This window comes from Nuphar pumila, chromosome 5 (genome assembly GCF_984573655.1).
Source record: "Nuphar pumila chromosome 5, dmNupPumi1.hap1.1, whole genome shotgun sequence".
Taxonomy (NCBI): Eukaryota; Viridiplantae; Streptophyta; class Magnoliopsida; order Nymphaeales; family Nymphaeaceae; genus Nuphar; species Nuphar pumila.
In genome coordinates, this window is record NC_143253.1 from 73,961,243 (window position 1) to 73,978,740 (window position 17,498).

General features: G+C 38.5%; 1 protein-coding gene across 3 annotated transcripts in view; it reads right to left on the bottom strand.

Annotated features, from left to right (window-relative positions):
• Positions 1–254: 254 nt before the first annotated feature.
• Positions 255–17,498, bottom strand: part of LOC149837762 (transmembrane 9 superfamily member 1) — a 35,023-nt gene continuing 17,779 nt past the window's right edge. Inside the window, exons 1-12 of one of the 3 annotated variants that reach the window (XM_090006203.1) lie at positions 15,747–15,886; positions 15,068–15,260; positions 14,814–14,918; positions 14,556–14,573; positions 14,363–14,457; positions 14,124–14,276; positions 12,638–12,772; positions 12,249–12,415; positions 2,388–2,482; positions 1,171–1,544; positions 808–1,081; positions 255–728 (exon numbers count right to left, since the gene is read on the bottom strand). In XM_090006203.1, coding sequence (XP_089862329.1) covers positions 661–728; positions 808–1,081; positions 1,171–1,544; positions 2,388–2,482; positions 12,249–12,415; positions 12,638–12,772; positions 14,124–14,276; positions 14,363–14,457; positions 14,556–14,573; positions 14,814–14,918; positions 15,068–15,260; positions 15,747–15,749 — 1,680 coding nt within the window. In that variant the 5' untranslated portion in view covers positions 15,750–15,886 and the 3' untranslated portion in view covers positions 255–660. Of the gene's footprint in view, positions 729–807; positions 1,082–1,170; positions 1,545–2,387; positions 2,483–12,248; positions 12,416–12,637; positions 12,773–14,123; positions 14,277–14,362; positions 14,458–14,555; positions 14,574–14,813; positions 14,919–15,067; positions 15,261–15,746; positions 15,887–17,498 lie in introns of those variants that run through there. The other 2 variants (XM_090006201.1, XM_090006202.1) reach the window with 2 other exon arrangements.

Consider the following 17,498-nt stretch of genomic DNA (forward strand, 5'->3'; position numbering starts at 1 on the left):
AGAAAAAAGAAAATCGATTTTAATCCGATTCAATAATAGTTACCGACCACCAGTGCTTCCTCAAAGCACAAAACACCATCATAAGGAACAACAAATTGTGATGTGCGAATTGGAGAACCAGGCAAACATAATCAACCATGTAGCTTATTAGATTGCATCTTCTTGCACAGAAAATTTGGAAAAAAAAAAGCAAATGAGTAACAGAAACTGACCTCCATTGGCTAACCAATTCAAGTAATCAAGAGATTCAAACAAATCAAACATCTCTGATGGGATATATGGATTCAAAACTAAAAACGTGTGCAAATACATATATAAATTGCATAATCTAAAGCCACTGCTGTCATAGGGTTTCACTAACCTATATAAAGGCAAAATGAGGTCACTTGCTTTCATTGAAATCATATCCCTACAGTAAATAAGAAAAGAGGTTAACTTACAGCAGCGGAAATTTCATGCCCCCTGAAACCCTGCCCTAATTGACAGAAAAGTTCAGAGACGAAAAAGAAAAAAGGAAAAAAATACATCCTCAAAATCTGGTGATTTCCGAAGCAATGCCATATCTTGAGGTGCAAATAGATAGCACATGCGTAATGTCCGCACATAAGCTTGCCTCGGTTACTCCAGCAATCACAAACTGATTCTTCATTTCAGTGATAACTAGTCACACTTGATGTTTCTATAGATCCTCCTCACAAACAAAGTTGATCCGAGATAGCCAACAGCCCCTGACATTAACCCTAAAATTTCAGAAGGCTGACCCAGTCTCTGAGGAAATGAAACAGAAATGGCAAAAGAAAAACTCACCGCAAAGGATTCCCAAACCAATACAGAACATGAGAGTGTAACCAAAGTAGAAGCTGGTCTGGAAGAAGCCTGACATCTTAGTTTTCACATAATAGTAATATACAGAGTACAGGTATACATAGACAGCTGTAGATGCTGCAGAGAAGAACGAAGTCCATTGCCAATGATAATTTTCAGCATTCAACAAGAAATATGTGCCCACAATTGTGACACAGACCGTCACAATGATAAGGATCAGGAACACCAGCAACATGAAACCATAGACATAGTACACCTGCATAGCAAGTAAAAGTTACATCCAACAGAAGATGCAAACTGGAAGCCATACACAAAAAAGTTAAGCCCAATGAAAACAATTTATACCTTGTAATTCCAGAAGGATGTGAAAACAAAATACATCTCAATGAATATGCTTCCGAAGGGAAGCAAACCACCCATGAGTGAGACAACAGAAGGTGTCAGATACCATTTCTTTTCGGGAATAGGACGAGGAATGGTCTTGACACGGCAGGGATTATTTGGGGCACCACTCCAGTTCCTTCCAACAACAGTGCCAAGAAGTGCGAGAGGAAATGAGATGAAGGCCCAGATTATAAACACAACCACCATAGTTCCAAAGGGGATAGCAGCCAAAGATCCATAAAATATAGCAATGGTATTAAGGATGAAGCCAATGCCAAAGCACATAAATGGGAAGAGAGATGCTGTGAGGATCATCCCTTTGATCCAACTTTTACCTGGCAAGATTTTTAAGGTGAAATATAAAAACAAAGATACTATATAAAAGATCAGGTTTAAACAAATGCGTGAACAATGTATGCAAGGGGGGGGGGGATGTGGTACAGTACACACTCTTGTTGGAAATGATCTAGCCACCAAATGGTTTATCTAACCGTACAAATGTGTTTAGCATGATTTATTTACTATGTTAGAAGGGTTTATCATGTCTAAGACATCATAAGACCCTATTTTAGAGAGTCAAAATCAACAGCTCACAATTCATGAAAATAAGGGTGGTCTAGAAATGGTATAAAACACCATATTTCAGTCGACACATAGAAATAGTAAATAGAACATGTTAAACATGATCCAAAGGTCATATTTTGCATTTGAAGCTTAGATCTATGTAAATCAAGTGTGTACCACCATATATGTGTGTGTGTGCTTGGGCGTGCAGGTCACCTTAAAAGCCAAGGGAAAACCCTTCTCCAATGTATATTAGTAGGTAAAATGTCTCAAGACATTTAGCATGCATGCTCAGCATGAAATTTATTATTTATTATATTACATTTAGTTTTTGTCTTATATTACTAAAATTTTTAATCATAGCAGAATTATTGCTCAAGAATTTGCTTTAAAGATAATATTCATGTCTTATTGCTTTAATTAAGAATTTTGAATGTTGATATAATCATATGCACATTATATGTGTGCACGTGTATTGCACGACCATGACCCTGTGTCCCAGTTTTACAACACTCTTGTGTCGTACAAGTGTGCCTGTGTAGTGTCCTATACCCATCTCCATGTATTGTGACATCGCAAGTAAAATAAAGAAGCTCATTAAGGAAAGGACATACCACCATTCCGTGAATAAAGCCCTCCACTGAAATAACCAGAAATGAAGGAGGTCAGAGCATAACAAACAATGAATGTGGTGACAATAGTGCCTCTCCTGCAACATAGGACAGGAAAAACTGATGTTAGAGATGACAATTAAGAAAGAAAAACTGATGTTAGAGATGACAATTAAGAACAAGGATGTGCAAAACCTAATCAGTACAAGTTGAAGTGCTCTTCTGAACATCGGTTTTTTAGAATTTTAAACATAGGAAATCTGTACAAGAAACAGCAACCAAATTTTCAAATAAAACTGCACAAAAAACAGCAACCAAATCTTCAATCAAAGATGCGAACCATCGTCGCCAGTGAGGAAACAGGCAACAGAAGAAGGCACAAGAAATGAGGGTTTTCAGAACTGGCAAAGAAAATCATACAGAAGACAAGTGGTGCAGATGGAGGTGTACTGAAATTAAAATAGCATCTGTTACAAATATGTAGAACAAAAGGAAAAGAAATGACAAAAGAAATTCTACCGTAAGACTTACGGGGAAACCTATGTAACACGGACTCTTCTAACAGGGCACCGTACCCGCATTGCACCTGCACCCAGACAAGTGCGACACTTGGACACAGCTTCCTTTGTGTTAGGTGAAGTCAACCACATTAAGGTTCATTTCTATCCAAAAGTAGATTCAGTTAACCATAATCAAGTCCATTTTTATCTATATTATATATATATAAATGCACACACATACACGTAGTGTTAACTTAAAACTGTTAAAAATTATATATATACCCTCCCCGCACCCCACACACAAGTTTTTTTAAGTGCCGCATCCGCACCTACGTGACATGGGGGGAAACTAACTTCCATAAAATAGGGACATGAGGGAAAACAAAATACACACCTGCCCTAAACTTGATACCAGACTATGAATTATTCCCTCCTTTTCTCAATATTTGAAATGACCACCACCATAAGATTAACATAGATTCCTTTTTGTAAAGAACATGACCGGTCGGGATGTAATGTGAGGAAAAGGAAGGAAAAAATGAAAAAGAGTAGGTAAATGGGATGATTTGAAGACTCTAATCAAGGGGAGCTTAAATAACTCATAATTCTTTTTTTGTTCTTTATTTCTTGTAATTCCCATCTGGAGGCAAAACTTGTGCTTTATAAACCCAAATTTTGCCCTAGAACCAGGTCTTTTGGAATTTAGGTTTGCCAGAAACCTGTTTCAAAGGGTATATGAAAGACAGTTTTTCTGAAAAACCAGTTCTTCTCAACTCAGTTTTGAGTGTCAACCAAAAGGGCCATCATGGATTTTCTCTGCTCCTACTTAGCACTATGTCTCAGTATGATCCCATAGACTCCTACCTGATTTCTAGCTAGTACCATACATAAGGCAAAAATGTGAAAAGTTTTCAAAACACTCAAGATTATAGGCAAAAGGAGTCATCCCTCAAGTCGCTCAATATGAGATGTACACATGCAAATGTCATATCTTACCTGCATGCATGAGTGTCTTTTAACTCTTTTCATTTAGGTGCTTTTGAGTTAAATGACATGCATGCACACATCATATTCTTAGATTACGATCGAGATTAACACCACGAGGGCACCACTCCCCTGGCCACTTTGGGCACCTCGGCTTTCTTAGGGGTGTTACTTTATTCAACCATTTTTTTTTCATTTTAACTCCTTGGGGACACTGAGATACTTGCACCAGAGTCCGGGATCCTTCGTCAAGGCATCCCTCTCCCTAGGACTTAGAGTAATGGACACCTCGTCCCTCTCCCTGTGATCAATGTAGTGCACTACTAAACATACGGTCGCAGCTCAATCTCCGCCTCGAGTATCGGAGTCCCTTATTCCCTAAGCCCCATGATGGGGGACGGGTCCACATTTGACCCAACAACGGGACTAACTCAACCGCCCACTATGAAAAAACCGCCAAACAACTCCCACGGGGTCGGTGCAAACTCGTTCCTATTACGAGTAACATCACCTCATTTTTTAGAGGGTGATAAAAAGGAAAGTTAGTCTTGTCATTGGCCTTAAGTCAAAATAAATTAGCAACAAGAGATAAATGGATGAATAAAATACTTATCAATTTAAAGGAATGATAAGAATTGTAGGATAAAAAACTAGTCTTTACTGAAAATACAGAAAGAGATATCAAACTCCAAAAGTTGTAGAAACAAGCAATTTTTCAATCTGGTATTCAAAATATTGTTATATGTCACAAGGTAGTTCCCAGATTCATGTTATTGATAAGGCAAAGATAAGTGTAATAACTAAATTAGAAAGAAAGAATGGCAACATCTTATAAAAGGGAATAGGTTAATAAGCAAAGGAGGTTATTATTAAGACTGTATCATAAACTGGATCGGGTTTTCCAGTGTGGGTTGGGTTCTCTAATGTAACCTGCAACTTTATGTCTGGGTATGGATCCAAATATTTGGTCCAACCCAGTTACTGTTTTGTATATGTATATATAAACATAAAGTAGGGCACGACTTCAATAGTGAAGTCTCCCTTTGCTGCCGCAGCTCTCTCTCTCTCTCTCTCTCTCTCTCTCTCTCTCTCTCTCTCTCTCTCTCTCACGTTCCAGCAAGATCGAGTGGGCCATTCTTACATGGTATCAGAGCAGGCTTCTGCACGGTGAATAGACTCCGAAGGGCGTGTCTAGCAAGATCGACACTGCAGGTGTTGTTCCGTCTAGGACTATCCAGCGAGATCAACGTCCCAGGTGCTGCTTCTTCCAGGTTCTTCTATCTGCCTTCTTTTCTATTATCGTGCCCTATTTATGTCTGCATCCTCTTCCATTTCTGTCTTCATCCAGCTTTTCTCCTCTCTGTTTAGTCATCGTTTTTTTGTTTTCTTCCAAACTATCGGTTCAGATCTGATCATAGATTTGTTCGATCTGATCGATAGATTTGACCCTGCGTGACTGCTGCCCTCTTTACCTACCTTTTCTTCCTTTTGTTTATCACGTCTGATTTGGATCAGACTGTCGAACCCAAAGGCTATCTGAAATCCGAATCTGCCCAGACGTGGGTTCTGATATCAGATTTGGTATTAAGCTGAAAACAGCCATCAACTGTTTAGGTTAATATATTGTGCTTTGGTTGTTGCATCTGTTTCATTCAAGTCTGAAATCAAGATCAGATCTAATCCAAAGATCAGATCTGTTTTCTTAGTTGCTGATGTTTCTTCGTCTGTCACGGTTAGATCTAAGTTCACTTCAGATATGAAGCGAATCAGATTTTAATTTCTTCCCGATCCAAATTCACTCCTTTATTCTTGATTTTTGGTCATTCCTTCAAGATCTAAAATACCTATTCCTTTATTCTTTATTCTTGATTTAATCTGGTCTGAATTTATTTCAGATATAAAGTCATTCCTTAAGTGTTTGTCAGCAGTCAGCTACTTTACAGTTCAGTTTTCATGGATTCTACTACCCTGCCATCTAGTTTTCTAGGTCAACTTATCTCAGACAAACTCAGTAACAATAACTATTTAACCTGGAAGAGGCAGATACTGCCTTTCATTAAGAGCCTCGATCTCTATGGACACCTAGATGGAACGATCTCTGCACCACAGGAATTTATTGTGCATGAAATTGTGAACGATAAGGAAGAGGCTTCTAACAAGTTGATTCGAAATATTGAATTCATCACTTGGAGAAAACGAGATCAAGTTGTTGTAGCCTACATTACCTCTACTCTTTCGCAAGAGGTTCTTGTAGGTATTCCAGATGAGTGCTCAGCAATGGAGTTGTGGGAACAACTTGCGAAGACCTATTCTCAAATCTCAGAGGCAAGAATTATGCATTTGAAGAGGGAGTTTCAACTCCTAAAGAAAGAAAGCATGACTATTACAGAGTATATGAACAAGGTGAAGATCATCACAGATCAATTGGCTATGGTGGGTTGTGTGATTTCTGATAAGGATAAAGTTCAACAAGCGCTAAACGGGCTTGGATCAGATTATCATATGTTGGTAACATCTCTCTTGTGTCTTCCTTCACTTCCTAACTTTTAGGATCTTCGGGCAAAATTACTACAATATGAAATTTCCATTAAAGGAGAAGATGTAGGCAACAATTCAGGAAGCCAAGAAGTATTGTTTACAGGGACAAATTCAGGGAGAGGACGTGGCCACTTTCGAGGAGGCCATGGACAGATAAGAAATAATCAAGGGGGGCGTGGATTGTTGCCCACGCCTAGCATGCCGTCAGGTAGTTTTTCGGGAAATCACAATTTCAAAAATGTTCCAACATGCTATTTATGCAACAAAAAGGGATATATCAAGGCAAATTGTTGGCACAACCCGCAAAACAAAGGGAAAATGAATGTCACATGGTCGTCAAGCAAGGGAAAAGCTGGAGGAACTCAATGGGATGAAGACAATGTCAAGAGTCTTTTAATATCAGCTTTGTCAGGATTGAATTTCAAACAGGGTGATCAGGAAACTTGGTATATTGATTCTGGAGCTGCAGCCCACGTGACAGGTGATATTGGTAAGATTTTGAAACTCATTCCTTATCATGGAAATGCAAGTATTAAAACTGGAGATGGAGCTCTCCATCCAATAACTTACACTGGAAACGTGAATATTCCTCTTTCCGATGGTTCTCTAAAATTGTCCAATGTTTTTCATTCCCCTAATATTGTCAAAAATATCATTTCCGTTTCTAAATTGGTTGATGACATTCATTCTTGCGTCGAATTTACTCCTTCTGTCTGTATCAAGGATCCACTCACGAAGAAGACGCTCGTTGAGGGAGAGCGAAAGGGAAATATGTATATCCTCAAAGAGACTTCTTCACCTCTTCGTAGAGCTGGATCAAAATCGTCAATTGGTCAACCATTCAAATTGGATTCATCTAAGGATTATTTGAGTTTGTCTTCGTATAATAAGCCAAATATTTGGCATTGTCGTTTGGGTCATTATAATAATTCTTCTCTTGAGAAACTAGTGTCAAGCGGTCTTATTTCAAGATCAAGTCTGTATAATAAGGTTGATGGTTTTCTTTGTTCTAGTTGTCAGTTGTGTAAGAGTCATGTACTTCCCTTCAATTCAATAAATGAAAGAGCTTCTTTTCCTTTTGAACTTATTCATTCTGATGTTTGGGGACCTGCTCCACAACCCTCTTTGTCTGGCAGTCGCTACTATGTCACATTCAATGATAGTTATTCCAGATATACTTGGATTTATTTTATGAAATACAAGTCTGAGGTATTCAAATTCTTTTGTTTATTTCATGCTCTTGTTGTCAATCAATTCTCGACAAGTATTCAACAATTTCAGTGTGACGGAGGGGGAGAGTATCTATCAAAGGAATTTACTGAATTTCTTCAAAACAATGGGATAAGGCGTAGAATATCTTGCCCACACACACCACAACAAAATGGGGTTGCGAAAAGAAAACATCGTCATATTGTTGAAAGTGCCCTAAGTATGTTGCATGACACTCATATTCCTTTAAGTCTTTGGACAGAAGCTTTCCACTCTGCGGTTTATGTAATAAATCGTTTACCGATGAAAATGTTGAATAATTTGACTCCTTATTTCGTGTTGTTTGGTACCCAGCCTCAATACAGTCAACTACGAGTGTTTGGATATGTATGCTATGTTCACATTGACAGTTCCCAACGTAACAAATTTCAGGATAAAGCTTGTAGATGCAGGTTTGTTGGGTATGCTGAAGAGTATAAAGGATATCGATGCTATGATCCAGACACTCGACGCATTAAAATCTCACGAAACGTTGTCTTTGATGAGAGCAATGTTCAAATCTTGAACAAAGAAGCAAGGGTTACTAAGGAGGAAGAAAGCTATCAGCCGTGGCTAGCGAATGAATTATTTGATCAGCTAGAGATGGATAACTCTGCTCCATGTCACACAGTGATAGATGAGTGTGAGCCCATGGAAACCAATGCAGAACCTAGTGGGAACGTGTTGACAGTTGCTCAGGGATCTACTGTGCCTCCCATCGCAGAAGAAACCCTGACATCTGGTACTGCTCGTCCAGATGGCAGAAGATTCAAAGGAGCAGTGTATGTCAGGAGAAGGGACACACCCCACATAACTGAGCATGTCAGACGTTCGGAAAGGATCAGACACCCTATTGAAAGATGGGTAAGCTATGAGATTTTTTCCACAGAAATGCAGTTATTTGTTGCACAGGTTGAAAAACAAGAAGAACCCATCGATTTCACCCAAGCCTCCTTGTCATCAAAATGGGTAGATGCTATGAATGAAGAAATGGGAGCCTTGCATGAATATAGGACCTGAGAAATAGTTCCTAGGCCTCCGGATAAGAATGTTGTAGGGTCTAAGTGGGTATATAAAATCAAGTACAAACCTGACGGATCCATTGAAAGATATAAGGCAAGACTAGTCGCTAAAGGCTTCACACAAGCATATGGAGAAGACTATGACGAGACCTTTAGTCCAGTTGTAAACCATTCGACTTGTGTTATCCTTGGCGGTTCAGCATGGATGGTCTCTAAGTCAACTTGATGTTAAAAATGCATTCTTACATGGCGATCTAAAGGAGGAAGTTTACATAGAGCAACCTCTTGGTTATGCAAAAAACAATCCTGAGACACATGTTTGCAGGTTGCGACGAGCTATTTATGAACTAAAACAAGCATCTCGGTCATGGTTTGACAGTTTCTCCATTGAAGTACAACGATATGGATTCGTCCGTTCTCAACTTGATCATTCATTGTTCATTTTTCGAGAACACCAGGTCAACACCTTACTTCTCATATATGTAGATGACATTATTATTACAGGAAGTTCTTGCAAACATATAGAGGCTACAAAGATCATATTGAATCAGAAGTTCAAGATGAAGGACCTGGGTGTCCTATGATATTTCTTGGGGGTTGAAGTGGATCGACAAAATACTAGCCTCTTGTTGACCCAACACAAGTACGCTCTGGATCTTCTGGAGAAGTCAGGAATGAAGAACTGCAAGCCATTAAATACTCCTAGCGTGTTAAACCATAAACTCAGTTCTTAAGATGGGGAGATCTATGAGGACCCGAAATATTATCGTCGCTTAGTTGGGATGCTTCAATATCTTACTTTTACGAGGCCGGATATTGTATATGCAGTGAATCAAGTCTCTCATTTCATGCACGATCCACGTACAGAACACATGAATGCAGTTAAAAGAATTCTTTGGTACTTGAAGGGTACGTTTGGAGATGGGCTTGTTTATCGTCAATCAAAGGCAAAAGGAGAACATAGACCACTAGAAGTGTATGCAGATGCAGATTGGGCAGGAGATCCAAACGATAGAAAGTCAATCTCTGGGTATTGTGTGTATGTTGATGAAAACATAATAGCATGGAGTAGCCGGAAGCAACGTGTTGTTGCACGTTCAAGTACAAAAGCTGAGTACCGATCCATGGCCTCTGCCACTGCCGAAGTTACATGGTTAAGACATTTATTAACAGAGATAGGAGAAAAAGTAAAGGTTGTGAATCTGTTTTGCGATAATCAAAGTGCCATTCAAATTGCTTTCAATCCTATCCACCATGGTCGAACGAAACACATAGAGATCGATCAACATTTTGTCTGACAGAAGGTAGAGGATAAAGAAGTTATTCCAGTCTATGTACCAACAGAAGATCAAGTTGTTGATCTACTTACCAAAGGACTTACGAGTGCGCGGTTTTGGTATCTCAAAGGCAAGTTGTCCATGGTACAGGACCATGCACAACTTGAGGGAGGGTATTAAGACTGTATCATAAACTGGATCGGGTTTTCCAGTGTGGGTTGGGTTCTTTAATGTAACCTGTAACTTTATGTTTGGGTATGGATCCAAATATTTGGTCCAACCCAGTTACTGTTTTGTATATGTATATATAAACATAAAGTAGGGCACGACTTCAATAGTGAAGTCCCCCTTTGCTGCCGCAGCTCTCTCTCTCTCTCTCTCTCTCTCTCTCTCTCTCTCTCTCTCTCTCTCTCTCTCTCTCTCTCTCTCTCTCTCTCTCTCTCTCTCTCTCTCCAGCAAGATCGAGTGGGCCATTCTTACAGTTATTTAGATAGTTAATCCATGTCTTAGATGTAGTCTCTTACTCTTGTATCATGAAAAGGATGGTCAAAATGTTAACATACATGGAGTATGGACCAAGGTTGTCAGACTAGGAAGCAGAAGTGATAAGCAACGCATTTTAAAATTTATAGGACGCGAGAAGCATGGAATCGATTTGAATTGAAATGAAACGATAAGGGAATTGAATGGGAAGCAATACAGGGATCAAATAGCAAGTGAATAAAAACTAAAATAAAAATTATTATTTTTAAATTTCATGATTTTTTAGTCTAAATATTAAACTTTTGTTAAATCTAAAAAATATGGTTAAGAGGCATGAAAGGACGCACATACAAAACATGAAAAGAAACGTGAGAGAAGCATATGAGAATCATATAAGGAAGCATGGATGAAGCGTATGAGAAGCATAGGAGAAACGTGGGAGAATTCTCCCAATATTCCCATCAAGTTTTGGAAGCGAGAAGTATCGCGCTTCCAAAATGAGTTTCTGGGATGTGTGTGTATCACTTGTATGAACCTCAACAATATTTTGGTGCTTCTAACATTACCGAAAAGTTATTTTTGTATATCCATGTTAGACAGATATGGCTAGACGCAGTCAAACATGTAGCTAACATAATTTTACCATGTCATAAGTGTGTCATGTTGTGTCTTACACCATGATAGGTGCATGTGATGTTGACAAAATAGGGGGTGATCCAGGACACTGATAAGCTATCAAACCAGCAGATATAAACTGCTGATGAAAAAGGAAAAAACTCACATAATTATATTTATGTATGATGCTCCAAGTAATTTAGCATTTGTTAATAACTATTTTAATGCAATAAATAACAAAAATACAGTTGCAAATTATTAAGAAAAGGGGAAAATATTTCATGTTTGTGTATGCTTATTAGCATCCATGTGTGGATTTAAATTCAACCATTTTTAATGCCACTACAAGTTCTGTGATTCCATGGTGGTACCTTTGACTGATTGGAAAAGGTATAAAGAGAGCAATCACTTTTTTCCCAGTTGTACTTTTTGTCCCAGTGAAGCATTACAATTTGTAGATTGAAAATGATAACCCAGTTGTGCAAACTAACACAAGAGAACTATGTTATGAAAGCAATTACAAGCCTGGGAAATCAAGACAAATATGTCGCCCACATCCCTCACAGGAAAGGAACCATGCTTCGGTACCCAAAAAATATTAGTAGAAAAAGAGAAAAAAAAATCAATTAAAAACAACAAATATGAGCTCCTACCAGACAGGCAAGAAAAGTGAGTGGCACCTATGCAAGAAAGGTGGACAAAATTTGTCACATTAACCCACTTGGTTTGAACCCCAGAAAAAGAAAGAGCAATCATGGGTCTTGCCTTACGCAAGTTGCCTACACACATTTTTCTCACTTTTGATACCATATCATGGCAATAATATGGAACTTTAGAATTTGTCAGAACTAATATAATGAGTCATTATTTAATATTCCACTAAAATTATAATCAGAAATCATGGCAAATTGCACACCAGTCCATTTGTAAAGATTTCCTGATGACAGTGATATACGCAGCCCTACACACCCCAAAGTTTCATAACCTAGGTTTGATGCATCTTTGCAACAGAACATTCACTAAGTTATGTTTCCCCATCACAAGAGAAACAGCAAAAAAGAAAAGAGAAAGAAGAGTAGGAGTAAGCACAAAAATAACAAGACCTCCAGATCATGGAGACATAACATTACAAGAATGCCAGAATAAAGACAACAAGTAATGGATGAACAAGGATTCAAGAATTTAGTTTTAGCATACCCTATGTATAACATTCCAATGATAGCTAACAAGATGACAAGAAGAACCAGCATTGCAAGCTGTGCACCAGTACCAACAAGTGCTGACAGCAAAACCAAATTGCGTGGAGGTCTAAAAACATCACCATGCACCAGCTTCCATCCAGATTCTTCACTTACATCCCTTTCCTGAAATTTCAACATAAATGAATAGGGTTCTTCATTTGAGGGTTACGTAATCAGGACCTCCATTTGTAAGAGTTTGTGAAAATATTGACAAATGACAAAAGGAACAAATCACCACAGAAGTTTAAAAAAAAATAGTACAAACAAATAGCACAAATCATCTTAGAATTAAATAAAAAAAGAGTAAAGAAACAAATAACAATTAAAGAAAAGATGAGGATTTACCAATGTCTCTAGATCATCATCTTCTCTGGCATACTTTGCATAGTCGTTTCTCAGAGTTCGCATCAGTATCATTGAGACTAAACCAGTGAGGAAGATGACCATCATGAAAGAATTGAAAATGGAGAACCAATGAATCTGGAGAAAAGAAAGGACAAACTTGCTATATGAGTTTTACTTGTTTGCTGAAGATTTTAATAATTTAAGCAATGAATTTCTAGAAATTTGTTTAGAAGATGGAATGCTTCACTTGTACTCTATGTCACAGGGATTCGGCTAGCAGGGTGCCGCACCCGCGTCGACACGACTCGACGCGGGTGCGGGTGCGGGTGGGGCACTGGGTGCGGTCAACCCAACCCTGGGTGCGGTGCGGATCATTTTTGTCCATTTTTTTGGGTTTTTTTTTTAATTTTGCCCTATGAAATGGGATGCAGAATTTAAAAAAAAAATTGCCCAGGCCCAGGCCCAAGCCCAGGATAATGATCATTCCATCGTCCTCATATGTCTTTGGACTTACGTGACGTGGTCAATGTGACCTTTCATTTTCAAAGAAACGTTTTTTGTTCGACGCTTGGGAGACTGACAGGCGTAACGCGGCAACTAGTCACTGGTTGTATGTATGAGAAGTCCCTCCTTTTTGTTTTTGCTTTTGCTTTTGGACGACGCTTCCAGCTTTTTGAAACGAAAAAGCCATAAAGTGCCAGGCTGTCACGGGCTCCGAGCCTTTCATTTCAGTTCAACAGTCTCCAACCACACTCAAAATAGCTCTTTGTTTTATCCTGGCAGACTCACTCGACTCAACTATAGTCTATAACTGGTTCTTTTGGGCGACTCTTGAGTCTGACTTGCTTTTAATAAGTTAGTCGAACCTACATAGTGCGTATTCAAGGCGGGGTGACTGTTGACCCGCTCAGAAGTCACCAAGGTTACGTGGGGTGGGTATTTGCCTTTTTAACAGGGCTTGGATTTTGAGCACCAGAGTTGGCCACTTCAACTCCCCATGCGAGTCCCACAAACACCATCCTCATAAGGGCAGGAACTTGTGACATGCACATTCCCAAGTTGGTCGATCCATGACCAAACCATTGTGCGCTGTCTAGCTAAATCGTCGATGCGAAGGACTTGGTTCATCGATGACTCGGTCAACAGCCATTCTTCAAGGAATGCTTGTGTTTTTGTTGCCCACGGGACCCGCGCTGGGGGGAACCCCCAGACCCCCCTTATATATATATATATTTACATTTTTCCCCTGCCGCACCTCCGCACCCAGGTTTTTTGGAAGTGCCGAATCCCCGCACCCGCACCCATGTGACATAGCTTGTACTTAATTAAAAACAACAGCAACAAGAGGCAAGTTCAAAGGGTGACATAGTAAGAAACATGGAATGCAAGGTTGCATATAAGCTCCAAAAACTTTTCAATACTTAGAGCTCCACATGGTCGCTCATAAGATTTATAATAATAATAAACATTAATTCACTTCATTCACCTGGTGCTCAAAGAAAGGATAATCCAGGTAAACATCAAAACGGCGTGCAAAGGTTACATTTGTTTGAACCCATTTAACTGAATATGTAAGTTCCAGTGTCTTTCCAACTTCCAGGGACTTATGACTATCTTGTGTAAGATTCACATGAATAATCTGCAAAAGGATGAATTATATTTCAACTTATTTCAGATAAAGAACAAACGGGAAAAGAACGACGAGGGAAGACTGTATATACAAACCTGATTGTCGTTGTACTTAACCAAAATACTTTTGTGAGTAGCAAGCATATGTCTGTTGTCACTGGTTCTATCAGAATGTAGTTCACCAACAAAGCCTGACCAACAATACCATTAACATAAAGGGCAAGAGAAAAATGAATTCATTCAAGAATGTAAAGGAACCAAGATATCAATTAACAGAGAAAGAGCATACCCCATAAAGGCAAGTCATCTGCACCTCATTATCAACACATAGCAGCATCCAAAACAAATAAATAAATAAATATTAATGATGCACATCATAAAAAAAAATTAAACAATTGAGTAATACGTAAGTAAAATATGTAGAAAACTTTAAACACTACTATCCAACCATGGAATCAAAGTTAGCTTGACAATCTGCATGCATAATTTGACTAAAAAGAGCATGAATATTGAATCAAACAAGAAAAGCACACAGTCTGTAGCATACCCATGAAGAATTCAAACCAATAACTATTCTCAATTGCTTCTTTAAATTGCTTCACCTTTGCAGCATCTAGCTCAAGTTCACAAATTGGTGCACGGTCAACATTCTCTGGAAAAAAGCAGGTCAAGAACTGTTACAAGGCTTCACGTAGACTCAGTACCCTGACTTATTTTTCTAATAGATCCTGCTATCAATTTTTTGCAAAAATTCTTTTTAAAGAACAATAAAATGGCAACAGAAAAGTTATATCAGCATACTTTTAAACTTTATGTCGATCTGGCTGTCAATGAGTTCATTCCCACCAAGCACCTCACCAAGGCCACCCCACTTGTGAGCAGCATTACCAGCTGACTGGCAAAATGGTAGACTGTAGTAGTTATACGTTTCTTGAGGATTATTATAAGGTCCAACCTTGTTTACCCAAAGTGTCACAGGATCGTCATCTTGATACTGTAACCAAATGAATGCAACCACAGTTAATAGAACATAGTCTAACTACCTATTTCCTGAAAAGTAACATGGAACATCCAGAGAGCAAGAACAAGCAATCGTACTAATAATCACAAGATCTATGGAAAAGAAACCAACATACTGGCAAAACTATTATTTACAATGGACCAACAAAACACTGTGTGCATGTGTGCAAGTTTTTGGCTGAAAAGTCAGAGAGGCTCTGCACATTTTTGGCTGAAAATCAGACACCTTAAAGGTCTGGGCAGCATTTGCCAAAGTTCTAGACCACATTGGACTGCAACAATAGACAACTACTTGAACAAGTTCAAATCCTATATTTTTCTTCCTCTGTTCAAACCTTAATAATTAGCACACAACAGCAAGAAACTAGAGATCACATCACAAACACCATCAGTGCATGTAAATAATTGTGAGTACATATGATGAAACAGTTCCATATTGTCAATGAAAACAAAACAGTACCATATTATTGTCAAACAAATTTAGCCAAGTTATGAAAATGATCCTGGTAGCCAAAAAAGCAACCGATACACGTCCAAAGCAACAAGAACTGTCAAAGTAACATAATTATGTTACACAGACGCTTCACTTTGCCCTGTGTGTCCCTGTCAATACAACACCAACACACAAGCAGACATGTCACCGCACTCAATGATATGGTCAAAACTGTTGGGCAGTCATTGTCATGGACATCGGACATAGATATTCAGTAATTACAAGAATGCAACCCAACTCTTTACAAATTACAGCATTTCACACACATAGGAAAGAATGAATATTTCCAGTGCTTATAAGGACACAATTTGGGGGAAAGAATGTATTTTCAGCTCGCACAGATGCTACACTTTGCCCCATGAGTCCTTGTCAACATAACACCAACAGAAGAGATGACATGCCACAGGACTCATGGATATGGTCAAAACTGTTCCACAGTCATAATCATGGATATTTCACATAGGTTTTCAGAAATTACAATAATGTAACCCAACTCTTTACAAATTACAGCATTTCAAACAAAAACAAGCACTTCTCACATGGAAAAGAATTGAGTATTTCTAGTGTTTATAAGGACACATACTTTTCCAGTGTTTATGAGGACACATTTCACATACAAACACATCCACGTCTGGATCAAGGTGACCATGCATAATTTATGCATATTAGATTCACGATTTTATGCATGATTCATCGCAGAAATGGATTAAACACCCAGACTTATCAACATTTTCCAGGGCACTGGTTTATTTTCAAAAAGAAGAAAAAAATCGCACAACTGGAGTGCATCTGCATGTTTTGGAGTATTTTAATTCTTTTAGGAGTTTTCATTTTTTAAAACACTTTTTTGAAAAAAGGTAGTTTTTAGAATTGTCAAAAACTTAGATAGAGTTTTAGTAAAATACATTTTAACCTAAGATTAGCATTATAAATAATAATTTTTCAGAAGGGATCGGCGTCCTCCCTTGGAAAAAAATGTTAGCCTCCTTCTCTCCCTCTTCTCTTCTCTTCTCTTCTCTTTCCTTCTCTTTTCTCCCTCTATGGCCGGTTCCTCTCCCGTCTCTTTGTTTCCTCCTTGATTTCATCTTGCTTTTGATCCCATCTATCATTTGTGCCTCTTACCTCGTCTTCGGAGCGTGCGTTTCAACTATGGGAACGACTACTCCTTATTTCAACCCCTCCATCGAAAGGGGCTGCAAGGTAATTCTTCGTGCGCGCGAAGGGACCATTATCGTGAGGGTAGTGCCCTTGCGAAGGAAAAGAAGCTAGATCGTGAAAGAAAAGGGCCCTGCAGATTTTTCCTTTCTTTATTTTTATTTTTTTGAGCCACAGGCCATTTGATTAAGTTGGGTTGTAGTAAGTCTTTTTTTTTAGCCCTTCGTAGAGGGTAGTACATTCTAGTTACTTTTCATTTAAGGCAATAAAGATTGTTTTGTTTAGGGTACAAAAGTCTTTTTAAACACATTCCCTGTGTTTGACCCGGACTTCACCGCTAGTATGAACCCGAAATTTACGATTTGATGCACGGTTTGCATAAACGATTTTTATTGAAAAATATCTTTTAAAATACTTTTACAAAAAGTTGCATCAAATTTTTTGCGTCGTTACCAGAGAACGGTGATTTAAAAACTGAGTACCCACTTTATTGCCTTTTTCGCGTTTATTTAGGATTGCTAGTTTGTTTTTGTCGATTATTTAGGATTGTTTAGTTTAATTTCC